The 24958-nt window shown below is 37.9% G+C and overlaps 1 protein-coding gene across 2 annotated transcripts in view; it reads left to right on the forward strand.

The window, feature by feature from the left end:
* LOC115215240 (serine palmitoyltransferase 1) overlaps nucleotides 1-24958 on the forward strand; it is a 55774-nt gene that overhangs the window by 18902 nt on the left and 11914 nt on the right. The window contains exons 5-12 of one of the 2 annotated variants that reach the window (XR_005000472.1): nucleotides 6204-6276; nucleotides 9612-9744; nucleotides 12084-12213; nucleotides 13803-14000; nucleotides 15745-15840; nucleotides 18136-18232; nucleotides 18330-18513; nucleotides 20887-20921. Coding sequence is in view for 1 of the 2 variants with exons in the window: in XM_029784479.2 (XP_029640339.1) it covers nucleotides 6204-6276; nucleotides 9612-9744; nucleotides 12084-12213; nucleotides 13803-14000; nucleotides 15745-15840; nucleotides 18136-18232; nucleotides 20887-20941; nucleotides 23376-23493 (900 nt within the window). In the remaining variant the exon portion in view is untranslated. Of the gene's footprint in view, nucleotides 1-6203; nucleotides 6277-9611; nucleotides 9745-12083; nucleotides 12214-13802; nucleotides 14001-15744; nucleotides 15841-18135; nucleotides 18233-18329; nucleotides 18514-20886; nucleotides 20942-23375; nucleotides 23494-24958 lie in introns of those variants that run through there. The other variant, XM_029784479.2, reaches the window with a different exon arrangement.

Here is a 24958-nt window from a genome sequence, read left to right on the forward strand (position 1 = left end):
ATACATACATGCATACATACATACATGCATACATACATATATACATGCATACATACATACATACATACATACATGCATACATACATACATACATGCATACATACATATATACATGCATACATACATACATACATGCATACATACATACATGCATACATACATATATACCTGCATACATACATACATGCATACATACATACATGCATACATGCATACATACATACATACATACATACATACATATATACATACATACATACATACATGCATATATATATATATATACATACATACATACATACATACATGCATACATACGTACTTACGTACGTACGACCGTACATGCTTTAAAAAACTGTCTTCCACCCCCCAAAGCCTTTACATAGAAATTATCTCTTTATTTCCCAAGCTCCACAAATATAGAAGTAATGACAAAAAATATATCCAATAAATGTTCTGTAAAAAAGATATGATAACCGAAGAATATTATACTGCACTTTAACAAAATAAAGCAGTTAGAGTTTTCTCTAACAGCAGGAGGAGGGAGGAAGCACTCCGTCGGTTACGACGACGAGGGTTCCGGTTGATCAGATCAACGGAACAGCCTGCTCGTGAAATTAACGTGTAAGTGGCTGAGCACTCCACAGACACGTGTACCCTTAACGTAGTTCTCGGGGATATTCAGCGTGACACAGAGAGTGACAAGGCCGGCCCTTTGAAATACAGGTACAACAGAAACAGGAAGTAAGTGTGAGAGAAAGTTGTTGTGAAAGAGTACAGCAGGGATCGCCACCACCCCCTGCCGGAGCCTTGTGGAGCTTTTAGGTGTTTTCGCTCAATAAACACTCACAACGCCCGGTCTGGGAATCGAAACCGCGATCCTACGACCGCGAGTCCGCTGCCCTAACCACTGGGCCATTGCGCCTCCACTCTAACAGCAGGACAGTATCCGACACTACATTTCCAGTGCAAGAACTGGAATATTTGATTTGTCTTTAAAGAAATCTGTTCTGTTGATGCTAAAAACCCACAAAATCCTGATATTAACTGGAAGCTTCCATTGACTTTATGATATTGTTAGTTTTTATGTTAAAAGAATGGAGATAGGAATGGGGATTGAGATAAGTTCAGGAAGCCCTTGAACATCGCACATCGCTGAAATAGTAACTGCTAAACAGTAGCAGAAAGAATAAATACATCAGACAAGTTCTGAAAAGGAAAAAAGAGCATCTTACTGTTCAGGAGTGAATTCTTCAAGAAGTTCCCACTATATCTTTTCCGGTGACATTCCGTGCAATCTCAAAATTAATGGAACATCGTACTTCAGAAAAAAATCTAAAAGAGAAATATTCTGCGTATCAGAAAGATGTCATGCATGAATGTTTCCTGTAACCTTGAAGATGGTGATAACATTAATAGGATGTGTTGCCTCTTTTTGATCCGTGACCTTCATATATTTCGAAGATGATACTTTTGCAGTCCAAAAGTGAGAGATAGCTACACAATACCGGATCTTTTCTTTTTGAACGGCACTTTGTAACATAATTTCTAGGTAACTAAAAAGTTTTAAATTTCGTATACTGGTAGAATGTGTTTATAAAACATCATTTTCTCTTGGCTTTATTGAGAAAATTATATATGTTGTAACATATTTCGTCTTTAATTTCGAGCATTTCGGCAATTTTAACCCGTCACTGGCGTCCATTTAGGTAAATAACATTCTGTGCATAATGAATATGTCCCGCCTTTAAGAAACAGATTGGGTTTATTTACATTTGTGAAGAAAAAAAGATACCCTTCCCCCACCCCTAACCCTAACCCTAATACCTAATGAAAAAATGACACAATGAAACCTTTAAATACCCAAGATGTGACACAAAGTTTTTTGCAATTATGTTGCAATTTTATATAAGCTATTACACGTGTGATTAACAGCTGCTTAAAAATATCATTATGGTATTACCTCCAAATGTGACATGATGTTGCTGAAACAAAATACATGACCATCCACAAGAAAGACATAAAGATAGAAAATATCAGTATCAATACAGTAAATATTGCCGGAAAATTCTCACCAAAATATCTTCCATAAGATATAGTGACTTTTTTTAATAGCAGAAAATAAAGTCTGCTTTCAGTTATAGGGGTTCAGCTGCCCTGCAGGTGTAACCATCCTTTTTCAAAATTTGCGTGAATTGGAATATTTACGGAAAACTACTTTGAAACCTATTGCTTCTCTACTTAGGTTATAAATTCAAATTTATACTGATAATTGTTGATCCGCTTCATTGTGTTAGTTAATATTTACTGAACAAACTTGAAAAGTTGGAGTTTTCAGGAAAAGAAACTGGAAAGCTATCATTCACACTGCAGATACGATCTGAAAACGGATGAGTAAAAATAAGCTCAACTTTTCTGAAGTTCAATGGGTTGTTGTGATCTAAATTTAAACGATGTAGTTTCTTCATAAAATTAATTCAAATAACTATAAAAGAAAGGTAACATATTCATATCATAGTCGAACAAGTATCTAGAAAAAAGGTATTTGGAGATGATAAGCAACTCCTAATCAACAAACTTGTGATGACAAGATGCAACGAGATAGGAGGGTAGGAATTTAGTTGCAGTCTAGATCGATTACAAGAAAACTTTGTACCCCATGCGTCAATGCTTGTAGCTCTTCGATTTGCTAGAGTTCCAGAGACCATAACCAAAGCCATAAACAATCTAGATTCATCCTGAACAAACATTCTGAAGTTAACTAAAAGTAGTGATTGCGATATTTCTATTGGGATAAAATACCGCAGCGATTACTCAGATAACTCGCTTCTGACTTTAACACAGTATTGGATAACACAGTCCTAAACTGAAGATGGGTTGGTCACAGTTGAAATTCTTTTGATCATAGGTCTAAACTGAAGACGGGCTGTCATAGTTGGAATACTGTTGAGCATAGGTCTGCTTAATTAGTGTCGACCTGAAACTAAACAACTACAACTTCATCCAGAAGATGAGACTGTTAAAATTCGGAAACGTTTGTGATGTATTCGGAAGAACACATCATATTGTCTTAAGCTCTTCAACACCAGCCTCGGAAAATATACTTGTAGATACAAAATGCTGTAAAACTGCCCTACATACATCTGGCGACCCGATTCAGCTTCATACAGAAAAATACCTTATGAACCGTCACTTGTCTTAGAAAATTACTCAGTACACAAACAGTCCACCACATATATACCCAATGATCCTGACATCATTCTCCTTGACAAAAATTACATTAGTGTACTAATTATCAACTTAAGACTATAATGTTGTACAGAAGTGAGCAGAAAAAACTAAAGAATTACAAAGGCTTAACAATTCGGTTAAAAATAGTTAAGGAGTGTATCCATTCTCTCATTTGTAACTGGTACAATTAGAATGGTACACAACACCTTATAACTATATCAATGATACACATTGATACAAGGATAGAGAAAGACAAGTTCCATAAAACAGTTATACAAGGATCTTTAAATCGTATTGTCAGTGCATTCTCACACAATATTTGTAAAGCTTGAACATTTTCGTTAACTTTTAATATCATTGATAATATTAAGCATTTGTAGACATGTACCTAATTCATGTTTTATGTAAAGAAACTTTTGATGGATTTCTCAAACCATGAGTAATGTAATAATCATAATCATATAAAATTTGCTTTAAAACATGTGTCAAGTAAACACTAAAAATATGGAAACTAACAAAACCCACGAATATAATTAAGGCGACGAGCTGGTAGAAACGTTAGCACGTCGGACGAAATGCTTAGCGATATTTCGTCTGTCTTTAAGTTCTGAGTTTAAATTCCGCCGAGGTCGACTTTGCCTTTCATCCTTTCGGGGTCAATAAATTAAGTACCAGTTGCGTATTGGGGTCGATCTAATCGACTGCCCCCCCCCCCCAAAAAAAAAAAATTTCGGGCCTTGTGCCTAAAGTAGAAAAGAATATGATAAGATAATGAGTCGGGGATAAGACCAATCAGAATAGCAAATATTTTCTCTTTCTCTCTCGTCAGACTGGGATAGGGATTTCGTGGTTAGCTATTGGAAAAGTTGACAGATGCCTCCAGAATTGCTTCCGGTGCCGCCTTCTGTTGTGGTGCAATTTCCGTACTTTATTATTGATGTTATCATTTTTGTCTTTTGAACTTTCTGGACAGAAAACCCTTAAATTGCTGTTACTATCCTTAAGTCCTTCCTATCAGTATCCTCTATAGAATACAACCATGGGATTGTGTTGAGATATTGCAAGGCCATGAGGTCTTGTATGTCCTTAGCAACCCTACCCGACTGCATCGCTAGAAGTGATGTCAGACAGAACATCTTGCCATATTGTACAACGAAAGTGACTACGAGCCAGTGATGGACATCATCATTGCTGTCCTTGATGGGGGACCCTGATGTGTTTCCTCAAATATTATAAGTCTAGTTTATGGCCGTGTGAATCTTGTATGATTTGGGTTTATGGACACGATTGTTAATGTTTGTTTTAGGACCACTCGAACAAAGACCTCTACAACGCTCAGCATGGAGATTCCGCTGTAGTTGATACAATCTCTTCTATTCCCTTTGTTCTGGTGTTGTTTTGAATGCCCTGTGTCATTGCTATTTCTTTCCAATATTTTCACAGTAGTTTGTATAGATGATGTAATAGGATGCTCTTTGGACACCTGATGGCCTCTAGTGGAATGCCATCCAATCCTGGTGTCTTGCCAGTTGGAAGACAGTCAATAGCTTTTCTTAGTTCTTCAACAGCCAGCTGTGTATCTAATTCTTCCATCACTGTCAGATATTTCACAGAGTCCAGCATACAGTCCGAAATGATGTTTTATGTGAAGCAGAGTTTGAAATAATGCATTACCCATATTTCTATCCACTTCATTTTGTCTTTGATAGTCTCACTTGTTACGGGTTTTAGCGGTTCTGACATGCTAATGGTTAGGCTAAAAGCCTTCCTTATTCACTCATACATTCCATAGATGTCACCTTTGTCAAATGATGATTGAATACCTTTGCAAAGTTGTAACCAGTAGTCATTTGCTCAGCGTCAAGATGTTTTCTGGGCCTTGACTCTTGATTTCCTTAATGCTTGCAAAGTTGTTCGGGTGGGGTGACATTTATGTTCGAGTAGCACAGTACAATTTGAATCAATGACAGGGGTGAGGTTGCCCGAACTTGCTTCAAACCAATGCTTTGCCCTACACTTCCGTTTCTTACGAAACACCTTCAGTGCAGCACTGTAAATGGAATTTCTGAGAGGATCCTATCACATCTTCCTCCAGTAACTTGACGAACTCTTCTAGATGTAATAATCCTTTCTACTATAGGCACAAGGCCTGAAATTTGTGGAGGGGAGTAAGTCGATCACATCAACCCTAGTGTTTCACTGGTACTTAATTTATCGACCCCGAAAGGCTGAAAGGCAAAGTCGACCCCGGTGGAATTTGAAATCAGAACGTAAAGACGGACGAAATGCCGCTAACCATTGGTTCTAGTTGTAATCTGCACTGTAAAGAATCGAGGCATGAGCACATTCCTCAAAAAGCAGAGTTCTTGTAATTATTAGGCCTTGCTGGTGCCAGCGTTTTGAGCAGGGGTGTTTCTAAGGCACTTTATGCAAGGTTTATTTTAGAAGTGCGTGTTGGTGATACACAGTAACTGGATTGTGCCCAACTGGTCCTTATTTTTACGACCCCGAAAGCATGAAAGGCAAAGTCGACTCCGGTGGCATTTGAACTCACAACATAAAGAGGGACGAAATGCTACTAAGCATACTTGTCCGACGTGCCAACGATTCTGCCAGCTTCCAGCCTAATAATAATAATAACAACAACAACAACAACAACAACAACAACAACAACAACAATAATAATAATACTTCCTATTATAGGCACAAGGCCTGAAATTTTGGGGGAAGGGACTAATCGATTACATCGACCCAGTACTCAGCTGGTACTTAATTTATTGACCCCGAAATAATGAAAGGTAAAGTGAACCTCGGCGGGATTATAATAACAACAACAACAGCAACAACAACAACAAAAACAATAACGATAGCGATAACAGTGACGATGACAATGATGATGATGATGATGATTTTAAGCATTAAAAATGATAACAGACCAAAAGTAATAATGTTCTCTATATTCTCGATTTCAGAAGGAAAGCATAAAACGATTGAGATATTATGGTGTTGGCACATGTGGACCACGTGGTTTCTACGGCACCACAGGTAAGGAAATGATTCAGGAACGTATTTATTATGAGAGTTTATATGAAATGTCAACGATTGTAGCGATGGTTACTGCACTTAGCTCTTGATCAGGCTTGATCCAGTAAACCTGTGATCAAAGACATTCCATCCATTACTTTCGTGTTTTACGCTTTGAGACACTGTACATAGGATTGCATTATCCAATGTGTCCTTTATATTTTTTGATACTGTAGCATTGGATTCCTCGTAGATTGAACGATTGTGTAGGTGTCCTCATTGAGTCACTGAGATTGCCTTGTAAGTAAACCACATGCAATCAAACATGGTAACAATTCGACATGTGAAACCGTTAATCTACACGCGTCTTTTTTTCTCGCTCCGTTTTTTATTTCCTCATTGCTTTCTGTCGAAGAGCGTAGACTCGAAACGTCAAAGAAGTTTCTATTTTTCCTGAGTGCCGAACTAATACACCTTGTTTGTTGCTCCCTCGCCCGTGTCAGTCTTTTGTTTTTTGTACATTTGCACCATGATAACAAACCTAAGGATATTTGAAATATTTAATATATTTATATATTTTTACTTATTTTATAAATTTATATATTTTTAAAATTAATTACATTTTGCTTCTAATACTGAGCTCAGGCAGAGACTTAATTAATGACATTTAACTTCTATCATCAGCAATATGCGAGAGAGGGGTGAACGAATTCCGATGAATTGTGAAATAACAAGGAAAATTATTAGTTCGATAATCAACCTAAATTGATGTAAAGGCAATCGGGGAACTTTTTTTATTTTTTTCAGCTAGACTTCTGTCTCAGTATACATTCGTTAGCTTTTTTTGCAGTAGCTTAACATCACAGGTGCGACCATGATTGAGTGGTCTCAATGATAACGGTCCGAAACCACGATGATACTTTGGTCATTGACTGACGAGGAAAATTCAGCTGCGAATATTCCGTGTATCGTATCCTTGTCTATATTCCCCGTCTGTTAAGTTTTCATCTCGTTTCCTGTTTGCTCTGCTTTCGTCTAACTTTTTCTCCTTGTTGTGTTCTGTCTGTTCAATCATTGATACATATACATACAGTGATATGAGTCTGCCTATATATTTACTCATAACGTAGCTGTTTTGGTACTCTAACATCTATTGTGTGGCAGAATCGTTAGCACGCCGGGCGAAATGCTTAGCAGTATTTCGTCTGCCGCTACGTTCTGATTTCAAATTCCGCCGAAATCGACTTTGCTTTCATCCTTTCGGGATCGATTAAATAAGTACCAGTTACGCACTGGGGTCGATATAATCGACTTACCCGTTTGTCTGTCCTCTCTGTGTTTAGCCCCTTGTGGGCAGTAAAGAAATAGGTATTTCGTCTGCCGTTACGTTCTGAGTTCAAATTCCGCCGAGGTCGACTTTACCTTTCATCCTTTCGGGGTCGATTAAATAAGTACCGGTTACGCACTGGGGTCGATGTAATCGACTTAATCTCTTTGTCTGTCCTTGTTTGTCCCCCCTATGTCTACCCCACCCCTGCGAGCAATAAAGAAATAAATATCTATTGTGTCATAATACAAATGAATTTATGCCGCCAGGTTCATAATTGTTTACATTCCAATAAGCAGTCTTTAGCTAATATCATCGGCAGCAAGGAAGGAGAAGAAGTGAGTCAATCCTGATGAATATTTGAAATGAAACTTCGTGTGTCCAGTTTTTTCACAGAGAATGAATTTGTGAAAAATGGTTTGCATACGTTAATAATCACAAGATGTCGTTGAGCAGTTTAGCCCCTTGTATTCATGAGGATAAGTCACTAGACAACAAACTGGCATATTGAGAAACTAATGAAAACGGTACAAAAGTGTAGAAGGCAGCTTATTAAGGATTCCTACATAAAGTGAAGAGGTGTCAGCAGCTCTAATCTAGATTGGGGCGTGTTGATTGGTTGGTCATTTAAGTGTTAGCGTAAGATATATTTTGAACTAACCAACAATTTCTAATTTTTCTTTCCAATTACAAAATGTGTTGGTAGTTCAAGATTTACATAGTATTCAATAATATTTTAATCATCTCAGTCAAAGGAGTGTAGTCATACCGGGGTACCTCTTTATATCAAACTCTGGTACTTTGCCCGCTATTTATTTTACCAGCTTCAGAAAGAGGAAAAACGAAGCTGGTAAGGCGGCGAGCTGGCAGAACCGTTAGCACGCCGGGCGAAATGCGTAGCCGCATTTCGTCTGCCGTTACGTTCTGAGTTCAAATTCCACCGAGGTCGACTTTGCCTTTCATCCTTTCGGGGTCGATTAAATAAGTACCAGTTACGCACTGGGGTCGATATAATCGACTTAATCCCTTTGTCTGTCCTTGTTTGTCTCCTCTGTGTTTAGCCCCTTGTGGGTAGTAAAGAAATAGGTATGGTAGCGTTTTAAATTTAGGTGTAGAACGACGTTACAAATACCATACATTATTTTATTCGATGCTCTACCGATTCTGCCATTTCACTGCTTAGAATTTAATAAATTTTACATTTCGCGAAACAGTGGGCCAATAATTTAAATATGACCTTTGGTCATATAATGCTGGTCAAATTTGCCGTCATATTGTACGTATCGTACAGAAAGTCAATTAGTAGAGTCGTTAAGGCATTGAACAAATTGATTTTCGGTTCGATAAATGTTCTGACCCTCCCTGTTCTGAATTTAAGTCCCACCAAGATCAACTTTGCCTTTCATCTAGAGTGGGAGGAAGGGTCAGTTCTCTTTCTTTCGTGTTTATCTCTCTACCTTACTTTCTGGTAGAAATTAGCTGCGATCAGAGCTGGTGATGGGTGAGATCCACCAGGTTAGAAAAAACAAAAGGAGCCTATTATGCGCCGTATATCACGGCAGTGCCTCTATGATTCCATCAATGAGATGAGAGTCAAAAGCAAAGACAAGTATGTATCACATTATGTTTAGCGATTAACAGACCGCCCCCGCCCCTAACTTTAGCATGATATTCAAAATAATTATTTACACTCAATATAAAAGTGCTATGAAAAGCTCAGCTTTTTCTATTTGCTCCATATTATTCCAGAATTTATTTTTATATCAGCACTTCTAACAGTGCAAAATAGAATTTCACCAGCTCAGAACATCTCTGCCCAAAAGAATAAATTCTTCACTCCCATTTGAACTTTCCCTTGACACTAACGAATTTGAGGGTAAGTTGGTCGGTTTTTTTTTTGTTTTTTTTTTGTTTTTTTTACAGACCTAGTGACCGGGTTAAGTTTCTTTCTGACCATGAAACTGTGGATGTTTTGTAATATGACAAAATTTATGAACTAAACTAACTTTTTGTTACTATATTTCAACAGATACACACTTGGAATGTGAAGAGCGATTCTGTGACTATATGGATACCGAAATGGCTGTTTTATACTCACATGGATTTCTTACTGTTACGAGTGCAATGGCCACGTATTCAAAACGTCATGACGTCATATTTTGGTAAGTATACCATGCAAACATCGGACATTGCACACATTAATTTATGGTTTTATAACTGCCATTCTGTAACTCCACAGTATTAACGATAACTGTATTCGTCATACATTTCTCCCACCTTATTTTCTACGATGCATTTACCATTTTATTTATCGTTTGGTCAGAGAATGAGGGACATTGATCCTGACCTTCTTCAGAACCTTCAAAGGAAGGAAGAAGTTATTCTTAAAACAGAGACCTGGTTTAAATGATTGCAACAAAGTAATGTATACTTAGGTCACGTATGAGCTTAGCTAAATGATTATGCGTTAAGCTATAGATACGTTAATTTAACTCTTGCGAGAAAACTGTGATTTTGTGAATGAAATTTGGTAAACAGACAGACTTCACTTGTTCGTGGAATAGACTTAATCCGTCCCTTTGCTCCATGCCACCATCATTCCCTTGGGTAGCTTTAGCATTAACTACTCTTGTATTTTGACCCCCATCTCTGATTTCCTGTCTGAAGTTTTCTTCATCTTACAAGACTTGGATGTATTAAAAATAGTTTGATGAGCACTGATTATCCTTCTGTGACTGACCCATAAAAAAAAGTTTGTTAATCTATGCGAAGAACGGACAACATAAGATGCTGACTGAAACTCGGAAGGTTTGGCTTAGTGGAAAATTTAATCCTCTCTTAACATTTCGTCGATATTTTAGATAGCGACACATCTCCAAGCATTCTAATCTCGTTTCAGAAGATTCTGCATGCTGAATCAATTTACGCTTATAGCAATTTGGTATATCAGTAGTGGTGGTGATTGTTGTTATATTGTCTTAAGTGAGCTTTGATCCAGCCTTAACTTCACTACTTGATATTACCATATTTGTAGCACGTTGGTAGTTAAATACAGATCATGTGTGACAACGCATTGTGAAGATTAGTGCATAGATATCACGTTATTGGTTAACTATTTGCCGCTAATAACTTCAAGTGTTGCTCGATCAGCAAGAAAAAAGAAACAAACCCTGAAATCACAGCTTATTGTCTTGCAGAATATATGATGTTTTTGTATCATACAGTCCTAGATACACAAAGTATCAAGTCGAGATGACCATGGTCAGAAAGTCTATGATACTAAGTCTGTCTTATCAGGATAATCCAGAGACTGAAGAATGGCAATTATTGTTCCTAAGTAATACTTCCTATGTAAACTAGAGTATAAAAAGTAAGTCTTCATAAATTACCTATGAACCATCTTTTTTTTTTTCCACTTGTTTCAGTTTTTGAAGTGTGGCCATGCTGGAGCACCGCCTTGAAGGATTTAGTCGAACAAATCGATTCTAGTACTTATTTTAAGTCTGGTACTTATTCTATTGGTTTCTTTTGCTAAACCGCTATGTTACGTAAACAAGCCAACACCGGCTGTCACACACACCAAAACCATAGTTGTCCTTCGTATGGCCTGGTAACATGTACCATGCTTTCGCTAATTGTTTTAGGTGTCTACGTTGGTCATCGCTAGCAGGCATAGACATTCTCTCATCCCTCTCGCCATAACATCCTGAATACTGTTTTCCATTTCGTTCAATAGTTAAGATTGTTAAGTAAACGTCTGCCATATACACTATTTTTTCGACGAATTAGACGATTCGGGGAAAAGTTAAGAGAAGAGGAAAGATTCTAAATTCATCGTCAGTACAGAGTACGAATATGGAAAAAGTATCAAGAATTGAGATGAATGGCATTACTGTCTGGAACAAATGAGAGAGGCTGATCGAAGCAGAAGAGAAAATACGAATGAGAACAAAAGAAAACCGTCTCCAGAAAACAGCAAAGGAACATTAATTTACCTTTCATTTTGGAGAGATATCAGTCTCCAAAAGCGTTTATTATTTTCAATAACAATAAATAATTTTGAAGGATAAACATTCGTAAATGTTACAATATTTTTCTTGAGTTTGTATTTTATCATCAATTAGCAATATCGCCCGGCGTTGCTCGGGTTTGTTTTCTTTTCGACCTTTTAGAATTGGAATTTTTGAAAAGTAAAAATGTTGCATTATGTAGCTTGTTATTCTCTTTAAGTGAACATTTTTCTGGTTGAAATACACCGAAAAATGGCGACACAGCAGTCAAAAAATCGTTAAAAATAGGGATTTTCATAGGAAAAATGCACCTTTTTGAAATTGTGTATTTTATGCAACTCCATAACCTCCCATCTAAGTTTTCAGAAAAACCGAGGAATTTACACAGGTACTCTTAAGTATATTATTATGTGTTCTTCCAACCCCGTCACCACCTTCCCTACCACCACCAAGTCTAAGGCGTATTACTATTTTACAACCTTCATTCACAGTGATATGGGGGCGTCTTTCGCAATCACACAAGGATTAAGAGTGTCGCGCAGCAATTTCCATTTCTTTCGACACAACGACATGGACCATCTTGAAGAATTACTTATCGAACACCAAAAATGGGAAAAACAAGTAAGTCATCTTCGTTTTTCTTTTGATAATATTCTCCCGATACAAGGCGGTGAGCTGACAGAAACGTTAGCACGCCGGGCGAAATGCTTAGCGGTGTTTTGTCTGTCTTTACGTTCTGAGTTCAAATTCCGCCGAGGTCGACTTTGCCTTTCATCCTTTCGGGGTCGATTAAATAAGTACCAGTTACGCACTGGGGTCGATATAATCGACTTAATCCGTTTGTCTGTCCTTGTTCGTCCCCTCTGTTTAACCCCTTGTGGGTAGTAAAGAAACAGGTATTTTGTCTGTCTTTAAGTTCACACTTCAAATTCCGCCGAGGTCAACTTTGCCTTTCACTCTTTCAGGGTCGATAAATTAAGTACCAGTTGTGTACTGGGGTCGATCTGAGCGACTGGGTCCCTCTCCCAAAATTTCGGGCCTTGTGTCTAGAGTAGAAAAGAATATTCTCCCGATAGGGTCGAATGAAATGCTGTAATGATTTTTTAAATATCTTTTACATAGTATTGTGACAACAAATATTGTTAGTAGATTGAGAGAATCGTTAGGGCTTCAGACAAAATGCTTTGGAAATATTTAGTATAGTTCTTTTTTCGTGCTAGGTTCAAACCTTACCATGGTTAACTTTGCTTTTATCCCTTTGTCTGATGCACAGGACGTATTTTATTAGAGGAATAAAAGATACAAAAATCTACTAGACGCAACGTACCAGAAAAATTATACAAATTGGGAATAAAGTGCCAATATCATTTAACGATTAACATACTTTGTGCAAGTAGAGAAGCTCAAGAAGTTACCCCGTCAACTGCTCGGGCCTTACTTTTTCCATAGATCTAATGTGATACATATAATGAGATGGCTCTTGAGAGCATATCTCGAAAAAAATATAAGGCCAGACTGTACAAGTGATTTTACCAGTTTTCAACAAGCAAATAGTCTACATCACATTCAGAAAGATATCATAACACAAATGATGTCGGGCTTGAAGAAGTCTTAACAGATAATGTCGTTGAGTTAGGGAAGGTTTATCTAACGAAGAGCTGATACTATTAGAACAAAAGTACAAAAAAAATATTGCTAACGAGTCGGCACTTGTGGAGGAAGGTCTGTAAGTTTTTGTTGATAACCACCCTAATCATGAACGAAACCTAAAAATTACAAGAGGCGTCAACAATGACTTTAGTTCCTATACTGAGCTATATGATGATACGACATAAACATCAAGCAATTTTGGATAAGTTCTTCGTCCCTCAAGCAGATGTTGGTTATGGTAAAGCATAAGTCAAAAGATAGTATCCATCATCCATCATCCTCCCAGCAACTCTCATTCTATCACCACCCCTCAGACAATAGTCAACTTTTTATGGGGTACGATTTTATGGTCCTTATTCATTCCCGAACATATTTCACTTGAACTATTTTTATGTTTAAAATTATACGGGGTAACTTTAGAAATTGCTTTCTTTATGTAACACATATATATTTCTGGCATTCATACTTGTAATGCAATAAATACCATTTATGCCCATTATCACTTTGTTATTAATTAAAATTCTAATCTTATGTTATCTAAATAACTAATCCTCACACAGAACCCGAAGAAGGCTAAATTGACCAAAAAGTTAATCGTCGTCGAAGCACTGTACCTCAACATTGGAGATATATGTCCTTTACCAAGAATTGTGGAGTTCCGAGACATTTACAAAGTACGTGTGATGGTTGATGAAAGCTTTAGCCTGGGTATCCTGGGAAAAACAGGCCGTGGCATAACTGAACACTACGGACTTTCAGTAAGTCATAATTCCAATGTTTTCAACAAACCATCGAACATATATATTGAATAATCCTTTTTATAAATACACATTTAATTTCGCTCTGAAATAATACTGAGGTCATGAACTCGAGTAAGAAACGGTTTAACTCACTGAGCAGGTGTTCCAACAATACTGAAGCATAGTGAAACCGGCACAGGTAAAAACAGCGCTCCTTCAGTTCTCAGTTTATAGATGGCTATAAGCTCTCTCCATTAATTATTTCAGAGGAGGAATGAAACAAATTTTTTGATTATTTAATGTAGGCGCAGGCATAGCTGTGTGGTTAAGAATCTCGTTTTGCAACCACAAGGTTTCGGGTTCAGTTCCACTGTGCGGCACCTTGGGCCAGAGTTTTCTACTGCAGCCCTGAGTCCACCAATGCTTTGTGAGTGAATTTAGTTGATGGAAACTGTATGGAAACTTTTGATATACTTCAATAGGTTGAAACTTACGAAAGCTATTTTAACCAATCAGAATGCAGCTTAGGCGTCAAAGTTTCATGAACGTCGTTACACAGTTGACACTGAACGTGCTTATTCATAGAAACATTTTAACCAATCACAAACACCGATAGAGGATTCGGCTATAAACAGAATGTGAGAAATATTTGACACTACGAACCGTAGTCCCACCTTAAATATTTTAAAATTGATTTCATTCAAAAATATTTAAGGCGAGACTATGGTTTGTAGTATCAGATGTATCTCAACATCTGATTGCAGCCGAATCCTTTATCGGTGTCACTGATTGGTTAACAAGCTTCTATGAAAAAGCGCAATCAATGTCAACTGTTTCCACTTTCATCAAACCGTGATGCCTAAGTCGCAAGCTGATTGGTTAAGATAGTGTTCGTAAGCTTCAACAGAGAATCCAACATCCTAACCACCAGAACATGCACCTTCACATCATCCAATCAAGGAAAGCTTCCTACATCCTTGTCACAAGTTACAGAGGCATACTCTTCCTCCAGTGATTAAACTATATAAAAAATAAGTTAATTTTCATCCTTCCAAGATCGATTAAATAATACTCGTTGCATGAGGATCGATGTAATCAACTGCACTTCTGTCCACAATATATAAGACCATGCGCCTATGTTTGGCAGAACCGTAAGAAAATCGAACAAAACGGTTTGCAGCACTCGTTCCGTTTCTTTACGTTCTGAGTTCAAATACCGCCGAGGTCTACATTGTCTTTCATCTTACCGGGCAATAAACTACCAGCCAAGTATTGGGGTTGATTTCATCGACTCAAGTACCCTCAAATTGTTATCCTTGTACGTAATTCAGAAACAATTATGGACAACGAGCTGGCAGAGTCGTTAGAACATCAGAAAAATGCTTTCCGGTATTTCTTCCGGCGTTTCACGTTCTGATTTCAAATCCACCAAAGTCAACTTTGCTTCCATCTCTCTGGGGGTCGATAAAATAATGTATCAATGAATTACTCGAGTCGATGGTACCAACTAAATCCTCCCTTAAAAGTGCTGAGTTTGTGTCTGGCTCCCTATGTTCCAATCCCGAAAAGTCAACATTTGCTTTTCATCCAATCGAGATCGATGAAATAAAGAACCAATCAAATACTAGAGTCAATGAAATCGACAAACTACATTCCTTCAAGACAGCTGGCCTTGAGCTTAAATTAGAAACAATAAATAATTTTTTCTTGTTGCTATGATTATTTATTTAATTATATACTTTTGTTATTATTATCACTGTAGATAAAAGATATTGATGTGTTCACAGCAGATCTCGAAAATACGTTCGCCAGTGTTGGAGGTCTTTCTGTCGGCAAGAAGTGGGTTTTGGATAAACAGGTATATGGAAATTTTTCAATATTTTACAATCAAAAGGTGGCGAACTGGCAGAATCGTTAACATGCCGGGCTGAATTTTTAGCGGCATTTCGTCCGGCTGTATGTTCTGGGTTCAAATTCCGTCGAGGTCGACTTTACCTTTCGTCTTTTCGGGGTCGATAAAATAAGTACCACTTAAACACTGGGGTCAGTTTAATTGACTTACCCCTACCCCCAAACTTGTTGGCCTTGTGCCAAAATTTGAAATCAATATTCTACATACAAACATGAAAGTATGGCGGTATAAGCGACACAGCGCTGCACTAAATGTCTTCTTACTGTCGTCCCTCTCACTTTGGCTATCTACCACTACATTTCATTATAAATCTTTTAAATCTGCAATTCTTAATTTATTCTTGTGACATTGCCCGCAATATGTTTTTTTTTAGGCCCAGCGTGGCTATATTGGTTAAGTAACCTGCTTTACAACCACATGGTTTCGGGTTCCCCCTACCCCACCCCGCCTGTACGGCGCTTTGAGTAAATGTCTTCTACTGTAGCCCCAAGCCGACCAATGCGTTGTGAGTTAATTTGGTAGATGGAAACTGTGTGGAAGCCTGTCGTGTGTGTGTGTCATTGTGTCTGCGTTTATCTACCATCCATCACTTGACAACCGGTGTTGATTTGTTTACATTCCCGTAACTTAGCGGTTCGGCAAAAAGAAACGATACACTAAGTATTAAACTTTAAAACAAAAGAAAGAAAAAGAAGTACTGGGATCGTTTGTTGGACTAAAATATTTCAAGGCCGTGACCCAAATGGCCGCAGTTCAATGACTGACCAACTCTTTAAGGCAGTGAATTAGCAGAGACGTTAGAGTGTCGGATAGAATGCCTCTCCATATTTTCCCACGCTCTTTGCGCTTTGAGTTCAAGTTCTACCAAGATCAACTCAATAAAAAACGTACAAATCTAGGGCAATTGATTGACTGGGGCATAAGAATATCAGATCAGATGCCTTGCGATATTTGTTCCGCCTCTTTGCGTTCTGAGTTCAAAAAGCAAGTAGTGGAAGCATCGATGACACCATCCCATTTCCATTGCGCGCACGCACACATACACACAAATATCCACATACCTACCTTTTACATACACACACATGTACTCACACAGAGTTGAATCACTGATTTTTTTTCACCCCTTCCTTTCTCATTCATATGTTGTAACGGAGAAAAACAAAAGATTCACGACGTGCTCTTTGCCACTTCTCTCTCTCTCTCTCTCTCATTGCTATTACTTTCTCTCACCTTCTTTCAGTCAGAGCTATTATTCTCACTACTTCTCCTTCACTGAATTACTATTTTCTCTCCTCTCCCTTCACTTATACTACTCTTTCTCCTACTCCGTGATTTTGGACAAATATGTGTGTGCGTGTGTGTGCGTGTGTGTGTGTGTGTGTGTGTGTGTGTGTGTGCGTGCGTGCGTGCGTGTATATAATATATACAGAGAAAAAAGTCGTCAGAATTTTGGAAAAAAATCCTCGTATTTCTTCATTATTATTAGCTCTTTCGTTCCTCTCTCGAACTTGTCAAATACAATTTTGTGAATGTACACACAGCTTGTTTATTCATATAAAGCAGTTGCTTTTATTTGTGGGGTGGGTTAGAAGAGAACAAGCTGTTTGTACATTTACAAAATTGTATTTGACAAGTTCTAGAGAGGAAAGAAAGCGCTAATAATAATGAAGAAATACAAGGATTTTTTTCCAAAATTCTGACGACTTTTTTCCTCAATATTCAGTTCTATACATCACATCTAACACACTCTATACATACATATATGTATATATATACATACATACACACACACACACACACACACACATATATATATATATATATATATATATATATATATATGAAAGAAGGTTTGAAAATGTAATGGGCTTTTAGAGATGTTTATTCACTTGACCAGTTTCACTTTTTTATAAAAAGATTGTCAAAAGTAAAATGTAAGGCTTTGTATAAGCTAATACAAAGCCTTACATTTTACTTTTGACAATCTTTTTCTAAAAAAGTGAAACCGGTCAAGTCAATAAACATCTCTAAAAGCTCATTGCATTTTCAAACCTTCTTTCATATATATTTTCACTCGTGCGATACCTTACAACATTTACTTTGTTATATATATATAAAAATATATAAAAACACTACGCTCATTATTATATTAGGGGATGTTACAATTTTATTTTTAAAAAAGCATTATTGCCATCGAGTTTTTTTTATATTTTATCTTATTTTATTTTATTCATTTTCCAGAGAATGGGAAGTCTCGGTTATGCTTATTCTGCCTCACAACCTCCGTTGTGTGTTGGGGCCATCATACAAGTGATCAATATTTTAGAGGGGAGTAACGGTAAGTTGTTTTACAGATATTTGATGAAAAGCGAATGGAGAAGCTCAATCAAAGATCGAAGTCTGCATTTTATTTCATTTTTATATAATTTAATTAGTGGAGGAAATGCAGTGCCCAGAACCCCTTCAAGGACCGCTAATAACACTGATTGCAAAGCGGAAGTTATCCTCAGACCAGCCAGAATGCTTGCAACAGTTTGTATTTCGTTAAAGGCACCCAATGGTGGTGTCAATTAAGTGACGGGCTAAGTTTACTGCACATGTACTGAAGCTGTCATTCGGGCAAGTTTCCCTACAGTTTCCGCCGACTAGATTCCACTCACCAGGCTTTGGTCGACCCCTGGCTGTGGTAGAAGATGCTTGCCCAAGTTACTGCATAGTAAAATTTAACCCGAAACTAATGTCAGGAAGTGAACTTCTTAAAAACGATACATGCTTCTCTACCTGTCTGGTACAGCCTCTCTGTGTGTGTGTGTGTGTGTGTGTGTGTGTGTGTGTGTGTGTGTGTGTGCGTGTGTGTGTGTGTGTGTGTGTGAGTGTGTGTGTGTGTGTGTTACAAAAAATGTAATGAACTTTGTGACAACTCATTAAGTTATGTTTGTTACAGTCTTGGCTACCATGTGTATTACATAGATGAATGTTACAATGTATGTTACATGCTAAATTCTTTAATATAATTAAGTTTATGCTGCATCTGATAATTGCACCTAATGTTATGAGCCGACGAGGAAGCTTCTACTTGATTACACAACTTGCAAGAAGTAGCAGCCAAGTCTCCTTTAAATCACATCTTACTGTCTTAAGATATTTTTTAAATGACGTGATTGCCATGGCTAGATTGACTTTAATTATAGTTAGGTCGATCAAGGCTAACTTGGAGCTAAAGAACAACATCTTATGTTACAATGCATAGAGTGAAGTATCTTATAACCTATTCTGACATAAGTAACCAGTTTATGTGACAAATCGTGTAACACCTATTTTATAGGGAATATTGGTTTCAAATTTTGGCACAAGGCCAGCAGGTTTGGGGAGGGGCTAAGTCTATTAAATCAATCCCAGTGTTCAACTGATAATTCTTTTATCGACCCCAGTGTTCAACTGGTACTTATTTTATCAACCCCGAAAGGATGAAAAGCAAAGTTGACCCCGGCGGAATTTGAACTCTGAACATGAAGACTGGTGAAATACCCATTTCTTTATCACCCACAAGGGGCTAAACATAGAAGGGACAAACAAGGAGAGACAAAGGGATTAAGTCGATTACATCGACCCCAGTGCGTAACTGGTACTTAATTTATCGACCCCGAAAGGATGAAAGGTAAAGTCGACCTCGGCGGAATTTTAAACTCACAACGTAACGGCAGACGAAATACCGCTAAGCATTTCGCCCGACGTGCTAACATGAAGACTGGTGAAATGCCGCTAAGTATTTCGTTCGGCGTGCTTACGATTCTGCCAGCTCGCCACCTTGACTTTATAGGTAATATCAAAATCAATGATAGATACACCCGATGGTACATTCGATATTACACTCCATGATGCGATACAGACCAATAAGCTGGCAGAATTATTAGAGCGTCGGGCAAAATACTCAGTGGTTTTCTTCCAGCTCTGAATTCAAATCCTGCTGAGGTGAACTATACATTTCATCATTTCGGGGTCGTTAAAACAGAGTATCAATTAAGTACTGGGGTACATTCAATCCACTTATTCAACTCCACAGAATGCCAGGCCTAGGACCGGCAAAATCGTTAAGCGATTCAGACAAAATGCTCAGCGGTATTTTCTCCGGCATTTTATATTCCAAGCTCGAATTCCGCCGAGGTTGACTTTTCTTTCATTGTTTCCGGAGGTCGATAAAATAAAGTAACAGCCAAGGACTGGGGTTGATGTAATCGACTATTTCACACTCTTAAAATGCCAAAGCTTAAGACTCATATATCTGCGCATAACTGCTGCCTGACCTACATTCTTTGAGTCACGTCACAACGGGATGAGACGGTTTGGCACAGCCGACTAAACCCTCAGCCTGTTTTGACGGCTGTGCTTATTGGCGCTGGAGGCTCGCGCTCAGAAATATACACATACAGATAGAAAGAATGAGAGAGCGAGAGAAAGAAGGAAAGAAAGAAAGGCATCACAATTTATTAATTGAACACGATCGACATAAACAGTTCCCCTCTCCTCATTAACATCAATGAAAATTCGCTCAGGCATAAACACGGAGAGCGGGTAAGAGGAAAGGAAGGTGGGATGGAACGAGAATCACATTATAGCGTCTGATGACAAATCAGTTAGCGTCGAGCCCGCAGCGCCAAAAAAGGCGGCGACAAAACGGCTGTGCAGAAATGTCTCACATCACGTTGTAACTTATATCTTATCTCTATATTAGAAATCGTCTTACAACTCTTGTTACAGCTCATAATACACTATATGTTACAGCCAACTGTAGCAGGCCATGATTAGATTATGTAACATGACAAAAACTATGCTTATATAGCACGTGTTAAAACCTATATGACATCTTAAACTAACGCTACAACATGACCAATGTTCCATCGTATTTAGTCATAAAATTTCCAACGTCATAACTCTATTACCATATGTTACAGCATACATCACAGGCTATGTAACTGCTACTTTCTGTTGCAGAATTTGTAACAGAATGTCGCCAAACTTGCGAAATGGTTCAAGAAAAACTTTCTGAGTAAGTTTTCTTATTTATTACTTAATGAACATCACAACTCATTAGTCATTTCCCATCATCGAGAACATTCACTACATGCTCGCTTAAAAAAAAAAAAAAGAAAAAGATTGTAGACAGTGAAAATACGTCAAGCATAAGAGTCACAGAGGAGTGGATGGGAACCTACGTGTATCACTTGCTAGAAATAGCAGCCAAGTTACCTCAAATCACACTTTGCAGCATTATATAGGAAGGATACATAATACAAGAGACTGGATGGTCACAGCTGAGACGCCTTTGATAATAAGGTCTGCTCTGACATTGGGTTAAACAACTTCAATAACGATGACGAAGGCAACAATGCTATGCACTATATTACACCATGAACGGTGAATTTAACACACACACACACACACACACACACACATACACACATGTATACATACATACATGCTTACATACATACATACACACACATACATACATACATACATACACACATGCATACATACATACATACATACATACACACACACACATACATACACACACACACACTCACACATGCATACATACATACATGCTTACATACATACAGACAGACACACACACACACATACATACATACATACATACATACATACATACATACAGACACACACACACACACACACATACATACACACACATACACACACACACACGCATACATACATACATACATGCTTACATACATACATACACACACATACATACATACACACACACATACATACATACATACACACACACACACACATACATACATACACACACACACATACATACATACATACACACACACACACACACACACACCACACACACACACATGCTCCTTGGGATGTTTTTTTTTTTTTTCCTTCTCGAGTCACGCCTGGCTCATGAGAGCCGGTTCCCCGATTTCCTTGGCGTATAGGTTCCCCACCTGGACGGGATGCTGATCCATCGCAAAGAGTGAGACAAAGTTGTGGCGAAAGAGTCAGTAGAGGTTCGCCATTACCTTCTGCTGGAGCCGCGTAGAGCCTAGGTGTTTCGCTCATAAACACTCACATCGCCCGGTCTGAGATTCGAACCCGCAATCCTTCGATCGTGAGTCCGCTGCTCTAACCACTAGGCCATGTGCCTCCACGCTCCTTGGGATATTATATGCAAAAGAATAACAAAAACGACCCGACAGACGAAACTATAGTCACGTTTAGAATTCGCAATATGTTGTCATCGTTGTCCCCTACGTCTGCAAATGGTCCACTCAATTCACTTTACGCCAACATTTTTAATTTTATATTAAGGCAGTCTTCAACTGTGTCGGTCTCACCGGGTTATATTATTCATATTACATACATACATACATACATACATACATACATACATACATACATACATACATGCATGCATACATGCATGCATACATACATGCATGCATACATACATACATACAGTACATACATACATATATACATATATATATATATATATATATATATATATATATATATATATATATATATATATATATATATATTAGAAGAAATGAGGTAATCAGAAGATCGGATGGTTCATATTTATAGATATTTATTTATATATTACATTTTTTACATATATATATATCATATCATTCAGATCATATCATTCAGATTATTAGCGGTTTCTCCCATTCCAGTGGGGTTTTCAAATCAAATTAATATATATATATATATTATATATATATATATTTCAAATCAAATCAAATCAATATATATATATATATATATATATATATATATATATATATATATATATATGATGGCTGCAAACTCGTGTTCGAGTATTGTCATCGCCTGATCGAAAGTCCCACACATGCGAAGGTTACACGACTAGCCATTTTTGTGATGGGTCTTACCTTTTTTCAAGCAATACCTGTGCATGATGATTTTTTTATTGTGGGGAAAGGATTTGCACAAATCCAATCCCACTCTCTGAATATGGACAACACAAACTCAAAAAGCAGAACTAGTCTATATCATATAATATTGTCAGTGTCGCAGGTTTTCTCTCAGAGTTTCCTTCTCCTAGAGAGATGTTGTGACAACAACAGAGGGTCCTCCCACTCGCAGTGGGCCAGCTGCGCGCCTGGACACCAACCCAGGTTTTTCCACGTCCCCGCACATACATACATGCATATATACACATGTACACATATTGTTGTATGGCAAATGACTGCTCATGAGCTCCTCTGCCATTTAACAGGTCTTATTTTTCGTCCTGCAAGGTGTACACTCGCACACATCACACACACATACACACACACACACACACACACACACACACACACACATTCATGTATGTAAGAATTTTGAAGGGCGAATAAAGTATGCGAGTATTTGTGCCTCAGAATGTATGTATATATCTATAATGTATGTTTGTCTATTTTTAGTATTGATGGTTTGAGACTAGGCGGTTTACCATTATCTCCTGTGAAACATCTCTACCTCTCCAAATCTTCAGGTGACAGACAGACAGACTATGATCTTTTACAACGGATTGTCGTATTTGTAAGTATAAAGGTCTCCTTGATTATTTTTGTTTGCTGTGTGGAAGACAGGAGATGTGATGATCGGCCGCTAAGGCTCCTCTCATCAAAAAAGTCTTCTTTGCGGCCCCTAGGAATCCTTTTAAACTTACTGTTTGCCGACTCAGAATCATTCCTAGATTTTTCGGTTTCTATTGTTTCCTTTTACTTGACCACCTCAAACATAAATCTATCACTCCCACCCCCGCTAATATTAGTTTCAAATTTTGGCACAAGGCCAACAGGTTCGAGGGAGGGGATAAGTCGATCACATCGAATCCCAGTCCTCAGTTGGTACTTATTCTATCGAGCCCGAAAGGCAAAGTCGACCTCGGCAGAATTTGAACTCAGAACGTAAAGACGGACGAAATGCCGCTAAGTATTTTGCCCGGCGTTCTAACGATTCAGCCAGCTTGCCTCTTTCACTACAGTTAATATTAACAAATGATAAACTGACAAACCAAGCCAATGAGTGAGCCTCTACATCAGTGGTTCCCAACCTTTTTTTTTTAATCATCTATGGACCCCTTTGATTATTATTTTGCTCTGATGGATTCCCATTGCTGATCGAAGTTTAAAAACTAGTATTATAAATACTTCTTTCGAAATTCCTGCTTTGTTTTTCACGCATTAACTTGTGAAGGCTGAACTACGTGAAACATTAGAGAAAGAAATCTTGCTGTTTCTTGTAGTAAATACATGTAAATCAGAACTTTCTCATGGACCCTTATAATACTATTGTGAATCCCTAATTTACTCTTTTGCATGAATGGACCCCTAAAAATCTTATATAGATCCCCAGGAGTTATATGGATCCCAACCGGTTAGAAATAACATACACATCTCTATAAGAAAATACACATACATGCGCACACCCTACTGACTTAAAAAGGGAACATATTGAATAATTAGTCCTTGATACACTATGTATCAAAACAAGATATGGTCATTGGTGGAACGCTTTAAGTTATAGATCTATACTGTTTGAGCTGATATTAGACTAATCAACAGAAGAATAGACTAACGAACCGATGGCAGAACCACAGCATTATCGCTGAACCTGCTAGAAATAGCTGCAAAAACCCCATCAAAATCTCAACCACTGTCTGTAAAAAAGGAAGGAAGGACAGATTGGAACAACACAGTTCTGTATACATCATCACTGGTAAGAAGGTGAGATAGCCACGGTTGGTACCCATGTACAGTTGTGAATTGTAACATCTAGTGGTACCTAGTTATAACTACGGATTCTGTGACCAACTTACAACTAATCGGCTATAGGCGCAGGAGTGGCTGTGTGGTAAGTAGCTTGCTAACCAACCACATCGTTCCGGGTTCAATCCCACTGCGTGGCACCTTGGGCAAGTGCCTTCTGCTTTAGCCTCGGGCCAACCAATGCCTTGTGAGTGGATTTGGTCGACGGAAACTGAAAGAAGCCCGTCGTATAT

Source organism: Octopus sinensis, linkage group LG8 (genome assembly GCF_006345805.1).
Source record: "Octopus sinensis linkage group LG8, ASM634580v1, whole genome shotgun sequence".
In the NCBI taxonomy this organism is placed as follows: Eukaryota; Metazoa; Mollusca; class Cephalopoda; order Octopoda; family Octopodidae; genus Octopus; species Octopus sinensis.